Source organism: Rattus norvegicus, chromosome 7 (assembly GCF_036323735.1).
Source record: "Rattus norvegicus strain BN/NHsdMcwi chromosome 7, GRCr8, whole genome shotgun sequence".
Lineage (NCBI taxonomy): Eukaryota > Metazoa > Chordata > Mammalia > Rodentia > Muridae > Rattus > Rattus norvegicus.
Window position 1 is genome coordinate 1,935,986 of NC_086025.1, and position 20,346 is coordinate 1,956,331.

The 20,346-nt window shown below is 50.3% G+C and overlaps 1 protein-coding gene and 1 long non-coding RNA gene across 7 annotated transcripts in view; one reads left to right on the top strand and one right to left on the bottom strand.

Moving 5' to 3' along the window:
• Positions 1-282: 282 nt before the first annotated feature.
• LOC120093529 (uncharacterized) lies at positions 283-6,389 on the bottom strand. Its single transcript, XR_005486775.2, has 4 exons — positions 6,249-6,389; positions 4,433-4,715; positions 2,881-3,447; positions 283-1,026 (listed from the first exon to the last, which is right to left on the bottom strand). It is a non-coding gene; the product is annotated as an uncharacterized LOC120093529 (long non-coding RNA).
• A 2,072-nt stretch (positions 6,390-8,461) lies between these two features.
• The window catches only part of Itga7 (integrin subunit alpha 7), a 28,901-nt gene continuing 17,016 nt past the window's right edge, over positions 8,462-20,346 (top strand). Inside the window, exons 1-13 of one of the 6 annotated variants that reach the window (XM_063264294.1) lie at positions 8,465-8,878; positions 13,828-13,955; positions 14,050-14,129; positions 15,757-16,012; positions 16,522-16,653; positions 16,905-17,024; positions 17,894-18,101; positions 18,199-18,392; positions 18,650-18,738; positions 18,853-18,980; positions 19,107-19,202; positions 19,531-19,592; positions 19,692-19,861. In XM_063264294.1, the coding sequence (XP_063120364.1) occupies positions 8,481-8,878; positions 13,828-13,955; positions 14,050-14,129; positions 15,757-16,012; positions 16,522-16,653; positions 16,905-17,024; positions 17,894-18,101; positions 18,199-18,392; positions 18,650-18,738; positions 18,853-18,980; positions 19,107-19,202; positions 19,531-19,592; positions 19,692-19,861 (2,061 nt within the window). In that variant the 5' untranslated portion in view covers positions 8,465-8,480. 6 annotated transcript variants of the gene reach the window in all.

Consider the following 20,346-nt stretch of genomic DNA (forward strand, 5'->3'; position numbering starts at 1 on the left):
CTTCTGTCTTCTCACCACCCCACCGAGGTTCCCTCAGCTCTGGGTGATCACCGTAGAGCGGCATTTTAGGTACCTCAAGTAGCCTTCTAGGGAGCTTTGCTAATGTTGCGGGCAGTGAGTGGTGAATGCGCAAATCCATCCCTGCCCTTTTGTGGTCAGGGAATGCGAACCCATTTTAGTCGTCGCAGAAGCGTAAGCGCTACTGCCAAAGTGAAAGGTAAATTATACAGTGCCTCTCCGGCTAAGGAGGAATGCTTCTAGGACTAATTCCAATGAGAAAACTTATAAACACCATCATTTTATTGCCGTTGTCTCTCCCCCCTCTCCTTCCTCCTCCTTGTGCTTTTCAGGGTGGCCTGGAATCCAAGAACCTCTGGGTCTACAGGATGCATTACAAGTGCATGGTGGCCCATTTCATTGATCCTAGTGCACCCGAGGCAGATGAAGAAGGATGCTTGTGGGTTTGAAGTTAGTCTAGTCTACAGAGAGAACTTCAGGTCAGCCAGGACTATATAGATAGACCCTGTCTCAAAGCAAAACCACACAAACCACAAAAAACCAAATGTGGAGACATGCTGGCCAAATTTTGGTCAAGTTTCTTATGCATTCTGAACCTTAGTTTTATTGTTAATAAACTTAGGTGATTAGACTAATATTTAACTCTGGCTAAAGATTAGAACCACACTGAAGAGTTTGTGAAAGCTACTGTCATTTATGGTATACTGATGCAAACCTGTCAGGGGGCTGAGGTGGAAGAATGGGGAGTTCTAGATTATTTTGGGCTACTCCCAAATTAAAAAAAAACTTGCCCAGATTTATTAAATGGATTCTCTGAAGAATCTGTCCATCTGTCCGTCCGTCCCTCCATCCATCTGTCTGTCATCTCCGTATCAGGTGATTCCAAAGTGCATCCAAAGTTGAGGAACACGAGGCCAATCCATGTCGAAGACTGTTTACAGCTTTGTCGTTGACTCATTAGCCTATTTTCTGAGTTGTGGTGCAGATGAAATTGATGGCTTCCATGTACTAGCAGGGCAAACAGATGCAGAACAAATTAGAATGTTCTTCTTGAAATTTCTTTTTTTTTCTTTTTTCTTTTTTTTCGGAGCTGGGGACCGAACCCAGGGCCTTGTGCTTGCTAGGCAAGCGCTCTACCACTGAGCTAAATCCCCAACCCCGAAATTTCTTAATAAAGAGCGAGAGCTGTGATCCACTGGTGTGTTTAGCTATTTCATTTATTTTGTTGTGGGTGGTGGTGAGACAGATCGTGGTATGTATGTTTAGGTCAGAAGATAACGTTAGGAGTCAGTTCTCTCTTTTTAACATATGGATCCTGAGGGTGAAACTCAGGTCTCAATGGCCCTCGTTCAGCTATTTGAAGAATGGTGTCTTACACCCTGGGAGATGTATAACTATCAAAGGATGAGTGAGAAGAAGCATATTGAATAATTAAGTGACAGCATTAAGTAGAATTTGGTTAACTGTCAAGATAACATTTAGAAACTTCTATTCTCATTTTTTTACTCTGTGTATGTGTGTGTATGCACACTGTGCCGGTGGGGGCCCGAAGATGCCACCTGATTCTAATCTGATGGGGTGCTGGAAACTGAACTCAGGTCCCCTGGAAGAGTATTAAAGATTTTAACTGCTGAGCCATTACTCCACGTCCCTACAATTAAAAGTTTAACAATAAAATTTTAAATAGGGTGAATAAATAAATAAAGGGAAAAGTTGCAAAGTAATTTAAAGCAGGGACTGGACTGGGTGCAGCTCAGTGGTGGAGTGCTTGCCTTGCATGTTCAGAGGTCTGGGTTTAATCCCCAGCACTAAACACACACATGAGCTAAATAAAAATGTTGGGTAATATGTATGTATTGAAATGCCTTAATGTATATTATAAGCACTTTCTAAGCACTCATAATAGGCCAAGCACTTTGTGTGTTCATTTGATCCCTAGAACAATCCTGTGAAAATTAGTCATCTCCTATATGTATATAAAAAATCTGAGGTAGAGGGAACAATTAAGTGATGGAGCTCCTAATAGGTAGAGTTAGGATGCAAATTCAGGCTGATTCTATTTTGGTTTTGTTTTTATGAGACAGGGTTTCTCTGTGTAGCCCTTGTTGTCCTGGAGTAGCTTTGTTGACCGTGCAGAGATCACAGAGATCCACCTGCCTCTGCCTCCGGAGTGCTGGGATTAAAGGTATGGGGCACTGTGCCTGACTCAGGCTAATTCTAAAGCCTAAGTCTGTGTTGCATAAACCGCAGGAGAGACTCTGGGGTGGGGGTAAACACTTTTCGTGGGGCCTAGTTGGATGTGAGCTAAATGGAATGCTGGCACTCTCTCATGGCAGAGGTCCCAAGTCAGACCAGTCATTAGTTGGTCATTTTCTCAACTTCTCCCCATCTTTATCCCTGCACACCACCTTGTAGGCAGAATCAATTCTGGGTTGAAGATTTTGTGACTGGGTTGGTGTCCCCATCCCTCCATTGGGAGACTTGCCTGGCTACAGGAGGTGGCCATTTTAGGTTCCATGTCCCCTATTGTTAGAAGTGTTAGCTAGGGTCACTCTCATAGATTCCTGGGAGTTTACACTGTCCTGGGTTTCTAGCTCTTCCCAGAGATACCACTCCACTGACTCTTGTTATCTCTCCCTCTGTCCTTCCCATACCTGATTCTTCTCCACCCTTTCTTCCCCTCTCTGTTCCCTGTTCCCTCCCTCCCTCCACACCTGACCTCTGTTCTATTTCCCCTTCTCAGTGAGATTCAAGCATCCACTCGTAGGCCCTCCTTAATCTTTTAGCTCCCTTGGGTCTGTGGATTGTAGCATGGTTAGCCTGTACTTTATGGCTAATGTCCACTTATTAGTGAGTACATACCACGTTTCTATTTCTGGGTCTGGGTCACCTCACTCAGGATGATATTTTCTAGTTCCATCCATTTGCTTGCAAATTTCATGATGTCATTGTTTTTAATAGCCGAGCAATATTCCATTGTGTAAATGGACCACATTTTCTTTATCCTTTCTTCGGTTGACGGACATCTAAGTCGTTTCCAGTTTTCTAGCTATTATGAATAAAGCTGCTGTGAGCATAGCTGAGCATGTGTCCTTGTGGTATGATGGAGCCCAGGATGGTATAGTTGGATCTTCAGGTAGAACTATTCCCCATTTTCTGAGAAACTGACAAATTGACTTCCAGAGTCGTTGCATAAGTTTGCTCTCCTGCTAGGGGCGGAGGAGTGAGTGTTCCCTTCGCACATCTCCAGTATGAGCCATCACTTCAGTTTTCCATGTTAGCCAGTCTCACCCCCGACACTATCGATGACATCCTGCCATACGTGCAGACAGGAGCATTGCAGAACTGTCACCAGAGAGACTTCACCCAGCAGCTGATGGAGACAGATGCAGAGACCCACAGCCAAACAATAGGCAGAGCTCAGGGAATCTTGTGGAGGAGAGGGTTTTAGGAGAAAGATTGAAGGAGTCTAAGAGGTCAAAGACACCACAAGAAAACCTACAGAATCAACTACCCTGGGTCCAGAGGGGCTCACAGAGACTGGACTGCCAACCAGAGAGCATGCATGGGATAGACCTGGGCCCTCTACACATATGTAACAGATGTGCAGTTTGGCCTTCATGTAGGACCCCGAACAGCAGGAGCAGGGGCTGCCTCTGACTACATTGCCTGCCTTTGGATCCTTTCCTCCTAACTGGGTTGCCTTGTCCAACCTCAATCGGAGAAGAGATGTGCCTACTGCAACTTGATATGCCAGGGTGGGTTGATATCATGGGGGCCCCTCTCTAAGGAGAAAGAAAGGGGGATGGAGGGAGAGTAAAGGGAAGCTGTGATCAGGATGTAAATAAACAGTAAGTTAATTAATTAGTGGGAACAGCAGCAGCAGCAACAATGACAGAAATCCTGGTAGGAAGCTTTTGGGAAAGAGTGCTCTATACAAGGGCTGATCAATAGAAGCGGGAAGAGTGAAGACATTGCAGGGCCCAGGCCTCCCTGCCCCCTCTGCCTCTGGCTCTCCTTCTAGCTGCAGTGAGCAAGCAAAGCAGACTCCCAAAGCGTAGGCACTGCAGAGAGGGTCTTGGGCGGGCGAGGGTGCGGGAACAGAGGCATGGATTAAGTGATACAGAAGGTGGGGAGGGGGTTAATGACAGGGGTTGATACTGGGAGCTTCAGGAGTGACTCAGACAAAGCGTCAGGATCATCTTGTGTTCCCCCTCACCCGCCTTGGCACAGCTTCCTGACATTTTCACAACAGACACTGCAGGGATTCTGCAGACATCAGTCTCTGCCCTTCTTTCCCGCATACTGGCTGTTCCTCTGCCCTAGAGTCGGACAGTGCACACGGGATACCTATACCCGAGAACCCTAACTGACTTTACTTTCAACCGGTTTTGGCCAGGCCCTTCTTACTTACTGTGTGACTCCAGTTTCTGCTGTGACTGAAACTCACTTGCTTCACCCGACTTTGGTAAAAGTGGACACAATATTCTTGCATCAAACAGGAGTTTCCCATGCAGCACATTATCCTGAGCCACCTCTGGGTAAATACCCTGAAGTTTTAAAGTTGGTGGTGTGTTTTGTATTTTCAGTCCCAGATCTTTGGCGACCAAGGCAGGATGCTTGCCACAAGTTCAAGGCCAGCCTGGCCTACAGAAGGAGTTCCAGGTCATCTTGGGTTACAATGTGTGACCCTGGCTCTAAAAACAAAAACAAACAAAACAAATCATCATACAAACAACCAAACCCACAACAGCCAACCAATCAAAATCCCCCAAATCACCCCAAGTAAACAAAGTAAAAAAAAAAAAAAAGAATTTGATATCTCATTCTGCTCATCTCTCTCTGATTTTACACCTGACTTCTTTTCCCTTAGAATGAGTGAATGCAGCTTCATGTTTCTCTTCTTCCACTATTTTCTTGTTTCTTTGAGAGCTCTCTCTCAGTGAGCTTTATTGAACAAACTCCAAATGGAGTATGTAGGCCAAACTTTAGTGCTGGGAACTGCTCAGTGTTTAGAGGTTGGGCGAGGACTGAGGGAGGCTGAGCAGGGTGTGGAGAATGCTCACAAGCTTCACATACTGGGGAATCTGGCTGGGCTTCAAGAGAGGGGGCCGTTGGTAGCATGGCCAAATTCCAAATGTTGGCCGAAAGCCAGGGCTCAAAGAAAAGGGGCCCTTAAGATGGTCTAAATGGCTCCCTGTGGGAAATGACCCCTGGGCACTCTCTCCAAGATTGTAAGAGTTTCTCTTGGGCCCTCAAAGACCAGAATGGTCAAACCATTTCCCTATGGACTTCTCTCAATCACGTTTATATCCCCCCCCAGCCACTCCCACAGTATGAGCTTTGCCTACAGCCAGAACTCAGAGTCTGGCAAAGGCTCCCGGTGCTGGAGAGGTGGGTGGAGGAGACGTGACCTGTGCAGTGGGCCTTCTGGAAGTCCTTGCTTAGAAGTTAGAGATAACAACAGGAGAAACTGTGTTCTGTGGTGCTGGGGAAAAAAAAGTGTTCCAGACGCAGGTGAAGAAAGTGTTCAGGGAGTATCAAAGGGACAGGAAAAAACGGCTACTGTCTTTCCTGGGTATGGGCATTTCTCAATTAAAATATTTTTTGAAATAATTTTAGACTGAGAGAAAATTTCTTTTTAGCGGTGCACAAGGCCTGGGGATCTCTTGTTGTTTCCTAGAGTGATGATGGCATTGTATGTAAAAGCAGTGTGATATCAGGGCCAGGAAGCAACATTGGAGCAATACCACTAACAACCTGCAAGCCGCATCCATTTTAGAAACCTCATTTACATGTGAGTTCATTCCTGATTGTAGTAGTGTGTGGTTTTCCCCATGTAAGCATTTAACCCCCGCCACAACACAGAAACTACTACCCTGAAGAGGCTCCCTTGAACTGTCCCCTAATACTTGGATCCACCCCTCTGTCTTTATCTCCTGGCAAACACTTTACAGTTTTGTCATTTCGAGAGTGTTACGTCAATATTATAATGCAGTAGTTTTGCTTATGTGGTGTTGGGAATCATAGTCCATGACTTCGAGTATGCCAGGAAGGTGTTCTTCCACTGAGCTACGTCCCAGCCCTGAGCTCTTTCAGATTTGGTGTGTAGTCCAGTCCCACTGAAGATCTTGCCTATGAGGGTTTGGAGTGAAGGGGTGCAGCTTTGAACACAGATTATTAGTTTTACTAATTTCTGAACTCGACTCAAATGGAAGACGTTTCCTGACCTGATGTTTCATGTGGGTCTTCCCTGACTCTCTGGGTTTCTCTCGTCTCTTCACGTCTGTTCACCTATGGTGTAGCTCAGCACTGCAGCCTTCTGCTCCAGATCATCGCTTAGGGAAATATATTTGTCTTCATTACTAAGCTGGTTTAGTAGTCTTGTGTGTTCTTTCCCTTCTTTGCCCCACTATTTATAGCCAGGCTAATTTTGGGTGACCAATCTCTCTTATTTTCTGCTCCTTCCTCCTGTGGCGGGTGAGGTGACTTCTCAAATATTTGGGCAGAGGAGGTCAGAAGCAGATTCTTGGCATCTGATTTCAGCCTTGGATTTATGGGAAGCTGGTGGAGTGCGCACTGGGGCAAGCCAAGCTGCAGGTGCAGAAAGGAAGGCAGCTGGAGCTCTAAAGGCATTTTGACCTGAGTCAGAGGCCTAGGGAGGAGTCATAAGTCCTGGGTTCCATCCCAGTTGTGCCCTTCTGCGTTTTCACAGGATCTCCTCTCTGGGGCTCTGAGATATATACACACACTGGAGAGGAAACACTGGGGGACACTGAAGGGGCTGCTAGACCCTGGTGCCTGTTTTACATACACGCCTCTTTGGTAGCACCCGTTTGGAGGCATGCTGCAACCTTGCAGAACAGTGCAAAAATGGCCAAACTGTTGCATGCATTTTAACTGACCTGGGGGCAAAGATTGTCCTATAATCAGAGTCAGAGCCAAAGAATAATCCTTAACAGAGAAAAGAAATAAGGGGACATGGGAGAAGCAGCTTTAAAGAAAGGGGAGCGATCCCAAGAATATGAGATATTTGAAGGGTAGAAGACAGTAGCAGCACTGGGAAATAGTCTGAGAAAGATCTCTGGGGGACTTACTCGACAGGGGATGTAGAAATAGAACTTTAGGCGAGGCAGTCAGAGAGGGGTGCACACAAGACCAATGCCTAGTAGGAAAGAAGCCATAAAGGCAAAGTGGAAGGCTGTGAGGCTACTATTTTGCCAAATTATTTCCCATCTCTTCTTCTGGCCGCATTTCTCGATTAGAGTTATAAATAGCAAAGAGATGGAAAAAAATGTCCCCTCCCTTTGCCTCTATCCCAGAGTGGGGGAAGGGAAGGGAAGTCGGATAGGCCCATGGGTCTCTGTGGAGAACCTCCCTTTTTTTTGGGAGAGGGGGTCTGTCTATCGGAGATCACCCAACTCCTGCCTGAAGTAGCCCAAAACTCTAAGCGCCCCTTTCTGTTGATTCATTCAGAGACAAATTCACTATGCAGCCCTAGTTTTGTAGACCAGGCTGACTTCCTCCTGCCTTGTTCACTGCTGGGGTTGCAGGTGTGGGTCACGAAGCCTGGCTTCCCACCCCTCTTAGGTTTTGAGACAGGGTCACTCTGTAGCTCTGACTGGCCTGGAACTCTCCCTGTAGACCTGGCTAAGGTGACAGGGATCTTCCTGCCTCTGCCCATTGAGTGCCGGGAATATAGGCGTGTCCCACCACACCCAGTTTGCCGTACTTTTTTTGTTGTCTTGCAAATGTCCAGTCCCCCGGAAGGACTTGATTGCAGGACACGCCCTTTCTAAGTCTTTGTCTCTTGGGTATAGTGTCTTTCTTTCTTGTCCCCTTTTAGCTCTCTCTTCCCACTCCACAGTTTAATTTGCATTTCTTTTACTCTCTCTCTTTTTCTTCCACTGCGGACTCTTCCTCCTGTTCTTCATCCCCTTCTCCCCGTTCGTTCCAATCTCCACACCTGCTGAGTGTTTTTTGTCTATGCCTTTTCTTCTTTCTGGTCCTCCGAATGCTGACGTTGTGACTTGCTAACATTGCCTTCGTTATTTATGGGCTGTGCGACTCCAGGGGAGGTGAAGTCAGTAAAGCACCACTCCAGATCGAGGCCCAGGAACTGTCTTCTGTTTTTTATCAGCATATCTGTTTTCTCGGCCTCATCCCAATTCTCTGTGATTCTGCTTTCTACTTTCTCTCCGCATTTCTGGGCTCAAACTCTACTTTTGGGGGGACGTGTGGGGGGGGTGGGGCGGCAGGGTGCAAGGCAATGGGTGCTGCGGTTGCTAGACCAGTTCCCACCCGGAGCCGCGGGTTTGGGCATCTCCCCGTCCCCCGACCCCCCGACCCTCTCCGGCACCAGAGTCTGTATCAGCGGCTTGGGCAGAGGGCGGGGCAGGGGCGGGCCTGGGGCGGTGTCCCAGAGAGGAGGCGGAGCCGAGGCGGGCGCCGGAGCGCACAGCATGCAGGAGTTGTATTTAGCTGGTCCTGGGGCAGTGGAGGGGAGGACTAAAGAGGGGTGCCGAGGTGAAAGATTGAAAGACCATAAAAGATCAGCTAGATTTCGGAAACCAGAAACACCCCCGGTGAGACCTGGGGCTCCGGGCCGCGACGATTTCCTCGCATTAGCAGAGAGAGCGCGGAGCGTTGGTCCCATGGCCAGGATTCCGAGGTGCGATTTCCTCGGGCTCCCCGGAATTTGCTACCTTCTTAGTTTCTTGCTTGCCGGACTGCTCTTACCACGGGCTAGCGCCTTCAATCTGGATGTGATGGGTGCCATACGCAAGGAGGGAGAACCTGGCAGCTTATTCGGCTTTTCGGTGGCCCTACACCGACAATTACAGCCCCGACCCCAGAGCTGGTGAGTCACCATACACGCCCGGAATCCCCAGGCTCAAGCCTTGGGCTATCCTTCTCCCAATTCCTCACCTTCCCATTTCTCAGGCTTTCGACCGTACTCTGCCCACAGCCATCCCACACTCTAACTTGAAGCCTTGCTTGGTCTTGCCTTGGGGGATGAGTTAGTGAGCAACATTCTTTCTAGAGACTCTTCCTTCTGCTTTTCCCCTCAGTTTGCATCCTTGCTCCAGCCTTGCATCCCGGCCTCCTCTTCTACCTCGGGGGTGGGGGGTGGGGGGTGACCTGTTCCAGGAAGGGAGGGTGAGCGTTCTGCCTCTGCATAGTGTGGAAGGAGTGGGCAAGGGCAGGGTGGAGAGGGTGTCATGGGAGGCAAAGAGGAGAGAAAACAGAAATAGCTACTGTCAAAGCATCACCATGAGATTGTGTGAGGACTGCAGGGCATGGGAGGCCAGAAGTGATGTGGCTTAACACAGCGGGGGACTAGAGGAAGAGTTGAGAAGGCATGGCAGTCTTCAGTGATGACTAGGTCATGGACAGTGGCAGAAAAATAGAGACTGTCTGAGCAGTAGCAAGAAAAGGTGGCAGCTGTCACCACCGTCGACAGAAGCAGCAGCAGCAGCAGCAGCAGCAGCAGCAGCAGCAGCAGCAGCAGCAGCAGCAGCAGCAGCAGCAAGATCCAGTGAAGGTGCCATTCTGCTTCCTTTTCTCCTCAGGCAATTTCCAACTCCAGAAATCTCAGCAGTAGGGAAAGACAGGGGCGCATGAGAGGCTGAGGAGTAATTGTTACTTCTTCAGGACCCCTGGTAGCTAGACACATTTGCAGCTGGCTGCATTTCCATACCCTTGGTTCTTACTACTTGTGACAGGAGGTGAGACAGAAAGAAAGAAAGCTTCCCACCCCCTCCCGCCAAAGGGCTTTTTCACCCATGGCCAGTGCATAAGCCACATTTAAGTGTCCATTACTGGGATCGATGCTGTCCTTGGGGACCATCTTTTCCTTGGGCCGGGGGCAGGAGACAGAGATGAGAGTTTATTTCTCCTCACTCACCAGAGGTGGGGGTAGCCTTAATCTTTCTCCATTATTCCTGTCATCTGGGAGGAGGGTCTGCTCTCTAAACCTTTGGGAAAGATAGAAAACTGATGTCTCTAGCCAGCAGCAGGCTTCATCTCTGTCTCTTCCTCCCTCCCTCCCTCCCTCCTTCCCCCATCTGTTAGAGTTCCAGGCCCGGAGGCCTTTTTAGGACATGGCGAACTCTCTGAGTTATTTCCAGGCAAATTCTAGGTTATTTTTAATAGCATAGTCTCTTGTCATTTTCCCCTTCCTTAAAGGTGGCCCCTGAATCTATCTCCCAGAGCCAAGTTAGGGGTGTTCCCGATGGGGACTGACTGTCTGACCCCATTTGCTCCAGCAGGGGGCATTCTGCTGGCTTGGGGGCGGGGGTGGGGCTGCCGCCTTGTCTGGACCCTCTTTAGGGCTGAGCACTGTTGGGAAGACTCGTTTGTTTTCGGTCTTGCTTCGATAAGACTGAGTTCTAACCTTCTTACTTTGCTCTGTTTGCCACCTCATTTATTTCTACCAACCGTAAGACGGAAGCAAACAATATCACCGTCTCCTCAGATTGTTTGGTAGCGCAAGGCCTGCAGTGAGCGGCGCTTGCTGTTCTGGAGCCCTGGTGCTGGGATTCACAGAGCCAGAGAACAGCTTTACAGCATCCTGGATCCAGAGGCTTGGCTGGAGGGACCCCAGGCTGAGCCAGCCTTTCTGGACAGGCAGTTTTCCCAGAGGGCCACTCAGACTGCACTAGGTCAGGGAGGGCTGCACTGGGGCTGAAGGTCTGGCAGGATGCAGTAGTAGTGTGCTACTACTCCCTGGACTCAGCCGCCAACATCGCCAGCACCCTACCCTACCCCTTATAACCACCGAGGAGGCTTCCGTTACTGTCCCGTCTGAAGGTCTGGGGTTGTTGGGCTCCCAGGGTGAAGCCACGCAGCAGTGTGTGGCTGGGGCAGGGGTGAAGGGGGTGCTCTTATTCCAGGAGGAGTCGGCTGGGTTCCTCCTTCCAGGAGTAGGGTTGGTCCCTTAGCTTCTGTCCATGTGAACATCTTTGCTCCTTCCTGCAGTTGGCCTCTAGGGGAGGTGCGAACTTTGAACTCTCACACTTCTTTGGCTGGGCATGGCACTAGGCAGTGGAGGCACTGGGTGTCTCTGTGACTCCACGAAAGGCCTGAGCTCAGCAAACTGGCACTTCCTATGGGCAAGCGCGCACACGAGTTAGGCAGCCCCCTTGTAACGGAAAATGTTCTCCGTGTTTGCAGGTTGGCACACTGAGGACGGTGAAGGCTGGGTTTGTTTGCTCAGGGCTCATCACCTAGATTTCCTAGGGTGTCATTTTCTCCCTCTCTCTCTCTCTCTCTTTTTTTTTTTAAAGATTTATTCATTTATTATATATAAGTACACTGTAGCTGTCTTCAGACACACCAGAAGAGGGCATCGGATCTCTTTACAGATGGTTATGAGCCACCATGTGGTTGCTGGGAATTGAACTCAGGACCTCTGGAAGAGCAGTCGGTGCTCTTAACCACTGAGCCATCTCTCCAGCCCTTCTCCCTCTCTTCTTCCTCTTCTGGAAATGGCCGGGCATTGACCGACCAAGTATTTAGGCATAAATAGTTGTAAATGAGGGCAGGCTGTTTAAAGAAAGTGAATGAAGTTGCTCATCTGGGAGATAAGAGTCCTTATCTTATAGGATTGTGAGAGCAACTGTGAAAATGCTTGTGGCTCCTCTCCTAGGAATCCAAGTGGAGACTGCTAAAAGGTAGTTCCTCCAACCTCCATGTCTATCATAGGTGCTGATTAATATCACTTTCTTGTCTTATCAGTGCCTGACTTAGGGCTTGATGTATAACGGGGCCTCAGTCAACGGTAGTAAGACGAATGATGAATATATGTTTTTCTTCCTGATTCCCCCCAATTTTCAAAAGTTTTTTTTGTTTTATATGTATGCATATTTTGCCTGTGTATGTTTGTGTACTGCAAGTGTGTGCATGGTATCTCTGAGGACCAGAAGAGGGTGTCAGATCCCCTGGAACTGGACGTAAGTATTGTTGTGAGCCAATGTGTGGGTGCTGGGAACAAAACCCAGTCTTCTGCAGGAGCAACAAGTGTTTTGTTTATTTCTTTCTATCTATCTATCTATCTATCTATCTATCTATCTATCTATCTATCTATCTATGTATACCGTAGCTGTCTTTAGACACCAGAAGAGGTCATCGAATCCCATTACGTGGTTGTGAGTCACCATGTGGTTGCTGGGATTTGAACTCAGGACCTCTGGAAGAACAGTCAGGGCTCTTAACCGCTGAGCCATCTCTCCAGCTCTCTATTTTTATTTATTTATGTCTTTTGAGACAGTGTTTTCTCTGTGTAACCCTGGCTGCCCTGGAACTTGCTTTGTAGAGCAGGCGAGCCTCGAACCCACAGAGATCCGTCTGCCTCAGCTTGCAGAGTGCTGGGATTAAACACATGCACCACCACATATGGCCTACAAGTGCTCTTGGCTATTAAGTTGTCTCTACAATCCCTCGTCCCTCCTGTTAAAAGATCTATTTTTAATTTTTTACTTATGGGTTTGTGTGTGTGTAACTTGTGCTCAAATAAAATTATGTGCAAAGAGGCCACAAGAAGGTGTTGAATCTTCTGGACCTGACATTAGAGACAGTTATAACCACCTGGGGTGGGTGCTGGGAATGGAACCCAGGTCCTCTGCAAAAACAGCAGGTCCTGACTGCTGAACTTCCAGTGGCACACTCCTCTGACCCCCACTTGACACGGGCTCTGATACGGGATGACAGCTGCTCAGGGACAGTGGGCTTGTGGGAACCTTTCTCCTCACCCTACACAGTCTGGCACAGTGCCCCACGGATGCCTGTCAGTAATACTGTCCGACAGTTGTGGGCTTCACCCCTCAGGATGGGACATGGAAGGATGTGGGAGAGAGGCCTTGAGGCTCGTCCTGCTGCCTGCCTACTTGAACCTTTTCCTGAAGAGAGAGAGGATCTCTGTAGCCGCCTGGGTATCAGTTACTTCATTTCACTTTCCAGTCACTCCTGGCTTTTGGGGTCCAGTCCTGGGGGACCCAGGCAGCCTCTGTTCCCAGCACAGTCCCCCTCTGGGGAAGACATTTTGGCTGTAATCATGGAAAATTGTGCTGCCAAGAAAGTTGTAGCTGAGAAAAAGGCTGAGGAAGAAGCCTGGGTAGGGGTGGCGGGAGAGGAGAAGAAAAAGTTGTGGGTGGAGGGGGGAAGGTCGGACGGGAAAGGCGATTCTGGATGTGGGGCAGAACTCAGGTGAGGTTAGAGGCTATGAGAAACCTTCTCTACTTCCACACCAGCGGGCATGACTGAGTGTGGGGATCGCAGAGCCACCAGTGGGTACGGTCTTTGCTGGACACGTGGCAGAGGGGAAGCAGACCCATTTCTAGCCTCTTGCCTGGCCTCTGAAGCTGTCCCTGAACCACTGTGGTGCCAGTCTGTGTGCCCGTTGCTCTGGTTCCAGGCATTCTTGCCATTCTGGCTGGGTTTCAACTGGACCAGGGTTAGCGAGGAGGGCAGAGTCTGAGGCTGGGGCCAAGTAGGGGGTGGGGGAGTTTGTTGTGAACAGGTGCTGGCGGGAGTCGTTCTCTTAGGCTGGCAATGCTGGCAGGCTACTCCGACTGGCATGTGTGTTCCTATGTGTGTACCCACCCTTTCTGTTGGTTCTTTGTAGAGAGTAAGGACGCATGTGACAAGAAGCTCTGTTAACCCGTTCTTGCCAGAATTTGAGAAAAACATCTTTTATTCTTTTCTCTTTAGTACTGAACGCTCTGCCCGGCCCCGAGGAGTTGGGGCCAGGGAAGCTCCAGGGTAATTGGAACACTCAGGACTGAGTCTAGCCTTTGTCCTACCCTACAGGCTGCTGGTGGGTGCCCCCCAGGCCCTGGCTCTTCCCGGACAGCAGGCAAATCGCACGGGAGGCCTCTTTGCTTGTCCCCTGAGCCTAGAGGAGACAGACTGCTACAGAGTGGACATCGACAGGGGAGGTGTGGCCTTGGGAGGGTGGAGTTGGGGCGGCATGTGAAGAGGGCAGGACTTTGTCTCCTGTTCTGTCCCCTGATTCCCAATGTATTGCCTCAGCTAATGTGCAGAAGGAAAGCAAGGAGAACCAGTGGCTGGGAGTCAGCGTGCGGAGCCAGGGAGCCGGGGGCAAGGTTGTTGTAAGTACTACTCCCTGCAGAAGTGATGATGATGTGTGTGTACACTGCACTAACTGGGGACATGGCACAACTGATTCCCACAACCATGGGGTGTAGACAAAAGCGCAAGACATGGTCCCGTTCCTTATCCATTTAGAAATATTCATCTGAGATTTGTATCTACTCACCTACGCCTTTGTCACAGCACTGCGTTTTCTTTCTTTTCTTTCTTTTTTTTTTTTTTAATTAACTTGAGTATTTCTTATATACATTTCAAGTGTTATTCCCTTTCCTGGTTTCCGGGCAAACATCCCCCTCCCCCCTCCCCTTCCTTATGGGTGTTCCCCTCCCAACCCTCCCCCCCATTGCCGCCCTCCCCCCATAGTCTAGTTCACTGGGGGTTCAGTCTTAGCAGGACCCAGGGCTTCCCCTTCCACTGGTGCTCTTACTAGGATATTCATTGCTACCTATGGGGTCAGAGTCCAGGGTCAGTCCATGTATAGTATTTAGGTAGCACTGCGTTTTCTTATCGTCAGCCACTATGCTAGTTTCTGAGAGAGGACTTGTGAATACAGTGGAGGTCTGGGTCCTGCCGAGCAGCTATGGAGAATCTTTCTGGCCTGGGACTCAAAGATATCCTTCTGCCTCTGCTTCCTGAGTGCTGTGATTTAAAGTTGTGTGGCACCATGCCTTTTAGTCATGACCTCTCTCTCTCTCTGTCTGTCTGTCTAACTAACATTCATAGAAACGCTATTATCAATGGAAGGCACCATGAGCCTGAATATAACTAAATGGTCTAGCCTCTAGCCCACAACTCCAAAGGAAGAGTAGAAAAAGGGGCTTCTGCAGGCATGGTGGCTGAGTCATGCTTCTGAAATTGGTAGTACTCAGAGAAGAGGCACAGGGCATGTCCTTCTCAGAGGTGATGGCTTACAAAGATCTAGGCAGAGGCTGGGATGTGACTCGGTAAAGTGCTTGCTCTGCGAGCACCTGAGTTGGGTTCCTAGAATCCGCACAGAAAAGCAGTGTTTGCAGGTTGTGTTTGTGACCCCCATATCAGGAGGCAGAGCCAGGAGGATTCGGGGGTCACTGCCCAGCCAATCTAGCCCACTTGGCAGGGCCCTGGTGCCAGTGAGAGACTGTGACCAGCTTTTGAAGAGTGACACCTAAGGTGGTCTCTTAATTTCCACATGCACCTGGCACATGTGTATGTACACTGATATTGCATACATGTACAACTGCACACATCTGAACACACACACACACACACGCACACACTGTAAACTTAGCATGTTGCAAAATTGTTACACAATCATGGAAGCACATGTTTTGTGTGCTGTTAATTATGTCTTTGAGAGTATCCAGACAGAAGGTAGGACAAAACCATCTTCCTTTAAGTGGCTACAGCTGAGGTACTAGATAAGGGCTTCACACTGCTGGCTGGGGCTGGTGCTTAAGTGATACCGGCAGAGGTGTGTGTGTGTGTGTTTGTGTGTGTGTGTGTGTGTGTGTGTATGTGTGTGTGTGTATGTGTGTGTGTATCTGTGTGCGTGCATACATGCTTGCATGGGTGTGTCTGCCATAGTCTGCATATGAACAGCATATAGGTTCCTGGTGAACAGGGAATGACCTGTCCATTCTCCCATAGACCTGTGCACACCGATATGAGTCTCGACAGAGAGTGGACCAGGTTTTGGAGACTCGGGATGTGATTGGTCGTTGCTTTGTGCTGAGCCAGGACCTGGCCATCCGTGATGAGTTGGATGGTGGGGAGTGGAAGTTCTGTGAAGGGCGCCCCCAGGGCCACGAACAATTTGGGTTCTGCCAGCAGGGCACAGCTGCCACCTTCTCCCCCGACAGCCACTACCTCATTTTTGGGGCTCCAGGAACCTATAACTGGAAGGGTGAGTCACTCGCTAGGGAGGGTGGAGAAGGAGACCAAAACCTCCTCTTACCTCAGAGATGGGATCCCATCTCTTGGGATGCCACCCATTGCTGGCAGCAACAGGCCAAGCATGACCACGAGTTGACCTGGGGCATTGCCTGCCATGCCCTTCCACTCCCATTATGCTAGCACATAAATGAATGGGGTTACCCACTCTCCATCGCATGGCCATGTGTTTATCTACACGTTGGCATGAGCTCCCACACGCACGGCTGGGCCAGGGCCTGCATGCTCCAACACAGCTGCCCACACCTCATCATTGCCATTCCCGTCTCTGCACGCTGCCACTGGCTAAGCTGACACTCGGTGAGTGTGATGTTTGGGGGGACCCCTAGAAGCTTGGGCTAGGGAGATGGTGGAGGTGGGGCTGAAGGGGAGGAGCTGCCCGTGTGCCTGTCCAGCCGCATGTCTGGCCTGAGGGGGCGTACCTCTCGCCTACCTTGAATACTAACAGGACTGTCCTTGCAGGCACAGCCAGGGTGGAGCTCTGTGCGCAGGGCTCGTCGGACCTGGCACACCTGGATGATGGGCCCTACGAGGCGGGGGGCGAGAAGGACCAAGACCCCCGCCTCATTCCGGTCCCTGCCAACAGCTACCTTGGTAGGGACCCCTCCCTGGCCCAGGATCACTCTAACCCTCTGTTCCTTTCTCTTGTCCTCTCTCCACGCACCCATCCTTCTGTCTCTGTCTCCGTCGTTGTGTCTCTGGCTTCTTGATTTCTCTCACTTTCTTCCTTTCCTTTGTCCCGTTTCATCTTCTTCTGGCCTTTCTATCTGGCTTTGTCTCTACCCTGTGTTCCCTTCTTTTGCTGTCCTATTCCCTGGTGTCTCTCCCCGACCTGCCCCCAACAGGGTTGCTTTTTGTGACCAACATTGATAGCTCAGACCCCGACCAGCTGGTGTATAAAACTTTGGACCCCGCTGACCGGCTCACAGGACCAGCCGGAGACTTGACCTTGAATAGCTATTTAGGTTTGTAAGCTCCTGCGTCCTGGGCCCTGGGGTTTGGCCCTGGCCTTCCCACTTTCCCTCTAGGGAGTGTCCTTTCCTTTCCCGCCCTCCCCTAAAACATGCCCAGGGAAACACATATTGGGCACAAACTGCAGAATAGAATTAGGCCCATTAATAGGCCTGAGAAGAATAGGTCTCAAAGGTGATAGTCTTGGGGGCTGTAAGCCAAGGGGCTCCAAGGAGAAAGACCCAGGTGGAGTGAGAGGACCAGGGTCAACCCTGCTTGGAAGGACAGCATTGACCTCTAGGGAAGTTCCTCTGAGGGGTGGATGGTGGACTTAGGTTGGAGAAAGCTCTAGTCTTTCAAGTAATCCCCTCATCGCTGTTTATACCCTACTCTGCATATCAACAAGGAAGATAGGAGGTCCAGGAGACATTTGGGTGAAGCAAACTCTTCCTTGACCCTTGGTCTTCCTCCCATATGTGTAAAGATTGCCTTCCCCTCGGCAGGGTGGGAAAGAGGGGGTGGGGAGATGCACTGGATGTCAATGGACCTTCTGGGTGTGTAGGATGGGGGGAGTCTCCCTGTCCTTCAGTTCCCCAGCTTGGGCATGAATGGTTGGCTCTCATTGCCCAGCCCCTCTCACCAAGTCACCAAGGCTCCTCTCTCAGTGCCTTTCTCTCTGCTCCATGACACCTTTGTGTCATATCCTGTGTCTCTGACCAGGAGGGCTACAAGGATTTCCAGGCCCTGGCTGGGGAGGAGGAATAGTGTAGCCACAGTGTGGAGAGGTGGAGTGGGGAGAGGCAACTTTTCCTTCTGGAGCCTGGGGCTCACCAGGGTCTTGAGTTTTGGAGAGTCACTCACAGTAAGCAATTCCCTCACCTAGGTTTCTCCATTGATTCTGGGAAGGGTCTCATGCGCTCAGAAGAGCTGAGTTTTGTGGCAGGGGCCCCACGTGCCAACCACAAAGGGGCTGTGGTCATTCTGCGCAAGGATAGTGCCAGCCGCCTGATTCCTGAGGTTGTGCTGTCTGGGGAGCGCCTGACCTCTGGCTTTGGCTACTCCCTGGCTGTGACTGACCTCAACAGTGATGGGTGAGAAGGGGGCGTGTCCCTGGGTGCAGGAGTGGCTTCAGCACTTCATCCTGGGTCATTTGGTTTAGAGGGCTCCACACTGTTTCTTCTTCCGCAGCTGGGCAGACCTGATTGTGGGTGCTCCCTACTTCTTTGAACGCCAAGAAGAACTTGGAGGTGCCGTGTATGTGTACATGAACCAGGGTGGCCATTGGGCAGATATCTCTCCTCTCCGACTCTGTGGCTCCCCTGACTCCATGTTTGGGATCAGTTTGGCTGTACTGGGGGACCTCAATCAAGATGGCTTTCCAGGTACAGCTGGTATTAGGAAAGTTCTGTGTGGGGAGAGGCTAAGATGGTAATGGTATCCCTTAGACATCTGATTTTTTTTTTTTTTAAACTCAGACAAGTTGAGCTAGGTTATCTGGAGAGAGTAGCTAAGAGGACTTTTAAAATGATGTATGTAGTTCCTCAACGAAACTGGAAACTACAGGATCAAACAAGGGGAATTGGGTATGAACCCTGTCTATCATCTTCCACACCCTGTAATCCCTTTTCTCCTGTTCCAGACATTGCTGTAGGAGCTCCCTTTGACGGAGATGGGAAAGTCTTTATCTACCATGGGAGCAGCCTGGGGGTGGTCACCAAACCTTCACAGGTGAGGGTCGTGATTGCTGTGAGGAGACGGTCCTGGGTGCAGTAAGAGCTGCAGGGGCAGGGGAGGGAGGATTGGGAAAAATGGAGGCCAGCGAGACTGACTGCTTGTCTCTAGGTGCTGGAGGGTGAGGCTGTGGGTATCAAGAGCTTTGGTTACTCCCTGTCTGGTGGCCTGGATGTGGACGGAAATCACTACCCGGACCTGCTTGTGGGCTCCCTGGCTGATACTGCTGCTCTGTTCAGGTGAGCCTCCAGGCTGTCAAGCCCTCCCTGCAGGAGTGGCCTCGCTGCAGTCTCACACCTGCTCCTGCAGAGTGTGCCCAGCGTTACACTCTCTCCTTTCTCACCCAACGAACTCTCTATGCCCAGGGCCAGACCTGTTCTACATGTCTCCCAAGAAATCTTCATTGATCCAAGAGCCATCGATCTGGAACAGCCCAACTGTGCCGACGGACGCTTGGTCTGGTGAGGCAAGATTAGAAGAGGGCTGAGGGGGCTGGGGAGATGGCTCAGTGGTTAAGAGCACTGTCTGGTCCTCCAGAGTTCAAATCCCAGCAACCACATGGTGGCTCACAACCATTTGTGGTGGGAGCTGATTCCCTCTTCTACTGTGTCTGAAGACAGCTACAGTGTGCTTGTATATAATAAATAAATCTTTAAAAATAAAGAAGGGAGGGCTGAGGAGGCTGCCAGTGGTCACTTTCCTCCCCTCTCTTTGTTAGTTTGTGTCTGGGTAGTGGCAGGAGTGGGGTTTGGGGTCTTGTTTGCTCAGGAGCTTCCCTTTTCCCCACAGCGTGCACGTAAAGGTCTGTTTCAGTTATGTTGCTGTGCCCAGCAGCTACAGCCCTATTGTGGGTGAGTGGAGCACAGTGATGGCCCCCAGGGTGGAGGGGAGGGCACCTTGGGAACATCACCCTCACCCACTGTCTTCTCTCTTCTCCCTGCCTGCTACAGTCCTAGATTATGTGTTAGATGGGGACACAGACCGGAGGCTCCGGGGCCAGGCTCCACGTGTGACTTTCCCGGGCCGAGGCCCGGATGATCTCAAGCATCAGTCCTCGGGCACCGTGTCGTTGAAGCACCAACATGACAGAGTCTGTGGAGACACTGTGTTCCAGCTGCAGGTAGCCACTGACTTCTGGTCCTTGCACTTCTGCAGCACACCCGCACCTCGCTGTAAGCTCTGGGTTCCCAGGGGCTGAGGACCAGCAGTGAGGAGATTGTGCGATTGTGCTGCTCTTGCAGGTGACCCAGGTTTGGGTCCCAGGACCCATCTTGGGTGGCTGGTGATGACCTGCAACTCCAGCTTCAGGAGACCTGACATGCTCTTCTGGCTCCTTTGGACACCTGCATTCATGTGTTTATATCCTTTCTCTCTGTCTCCCTGTCTCTGTCTCTGTCTCTCTCTCTGTCTCTCGTTCTGTCTCTCTGTCTCTCGTTCTGTCTCTCTGTCTCTCTGTCTCTGTCTCTCTGTCTCTCGTTCTGTCTCTCTGTCTCTCTGTCTCTGTCTCTGTCTCTCGTTCTGTCTCTCTGTCTCTTTGTCTCTCTGTCTCTGTCTCTGTCTTTCTCTCTCTCCCCCTCTCCCTCTCCCCCTGTCTCTCATACACAC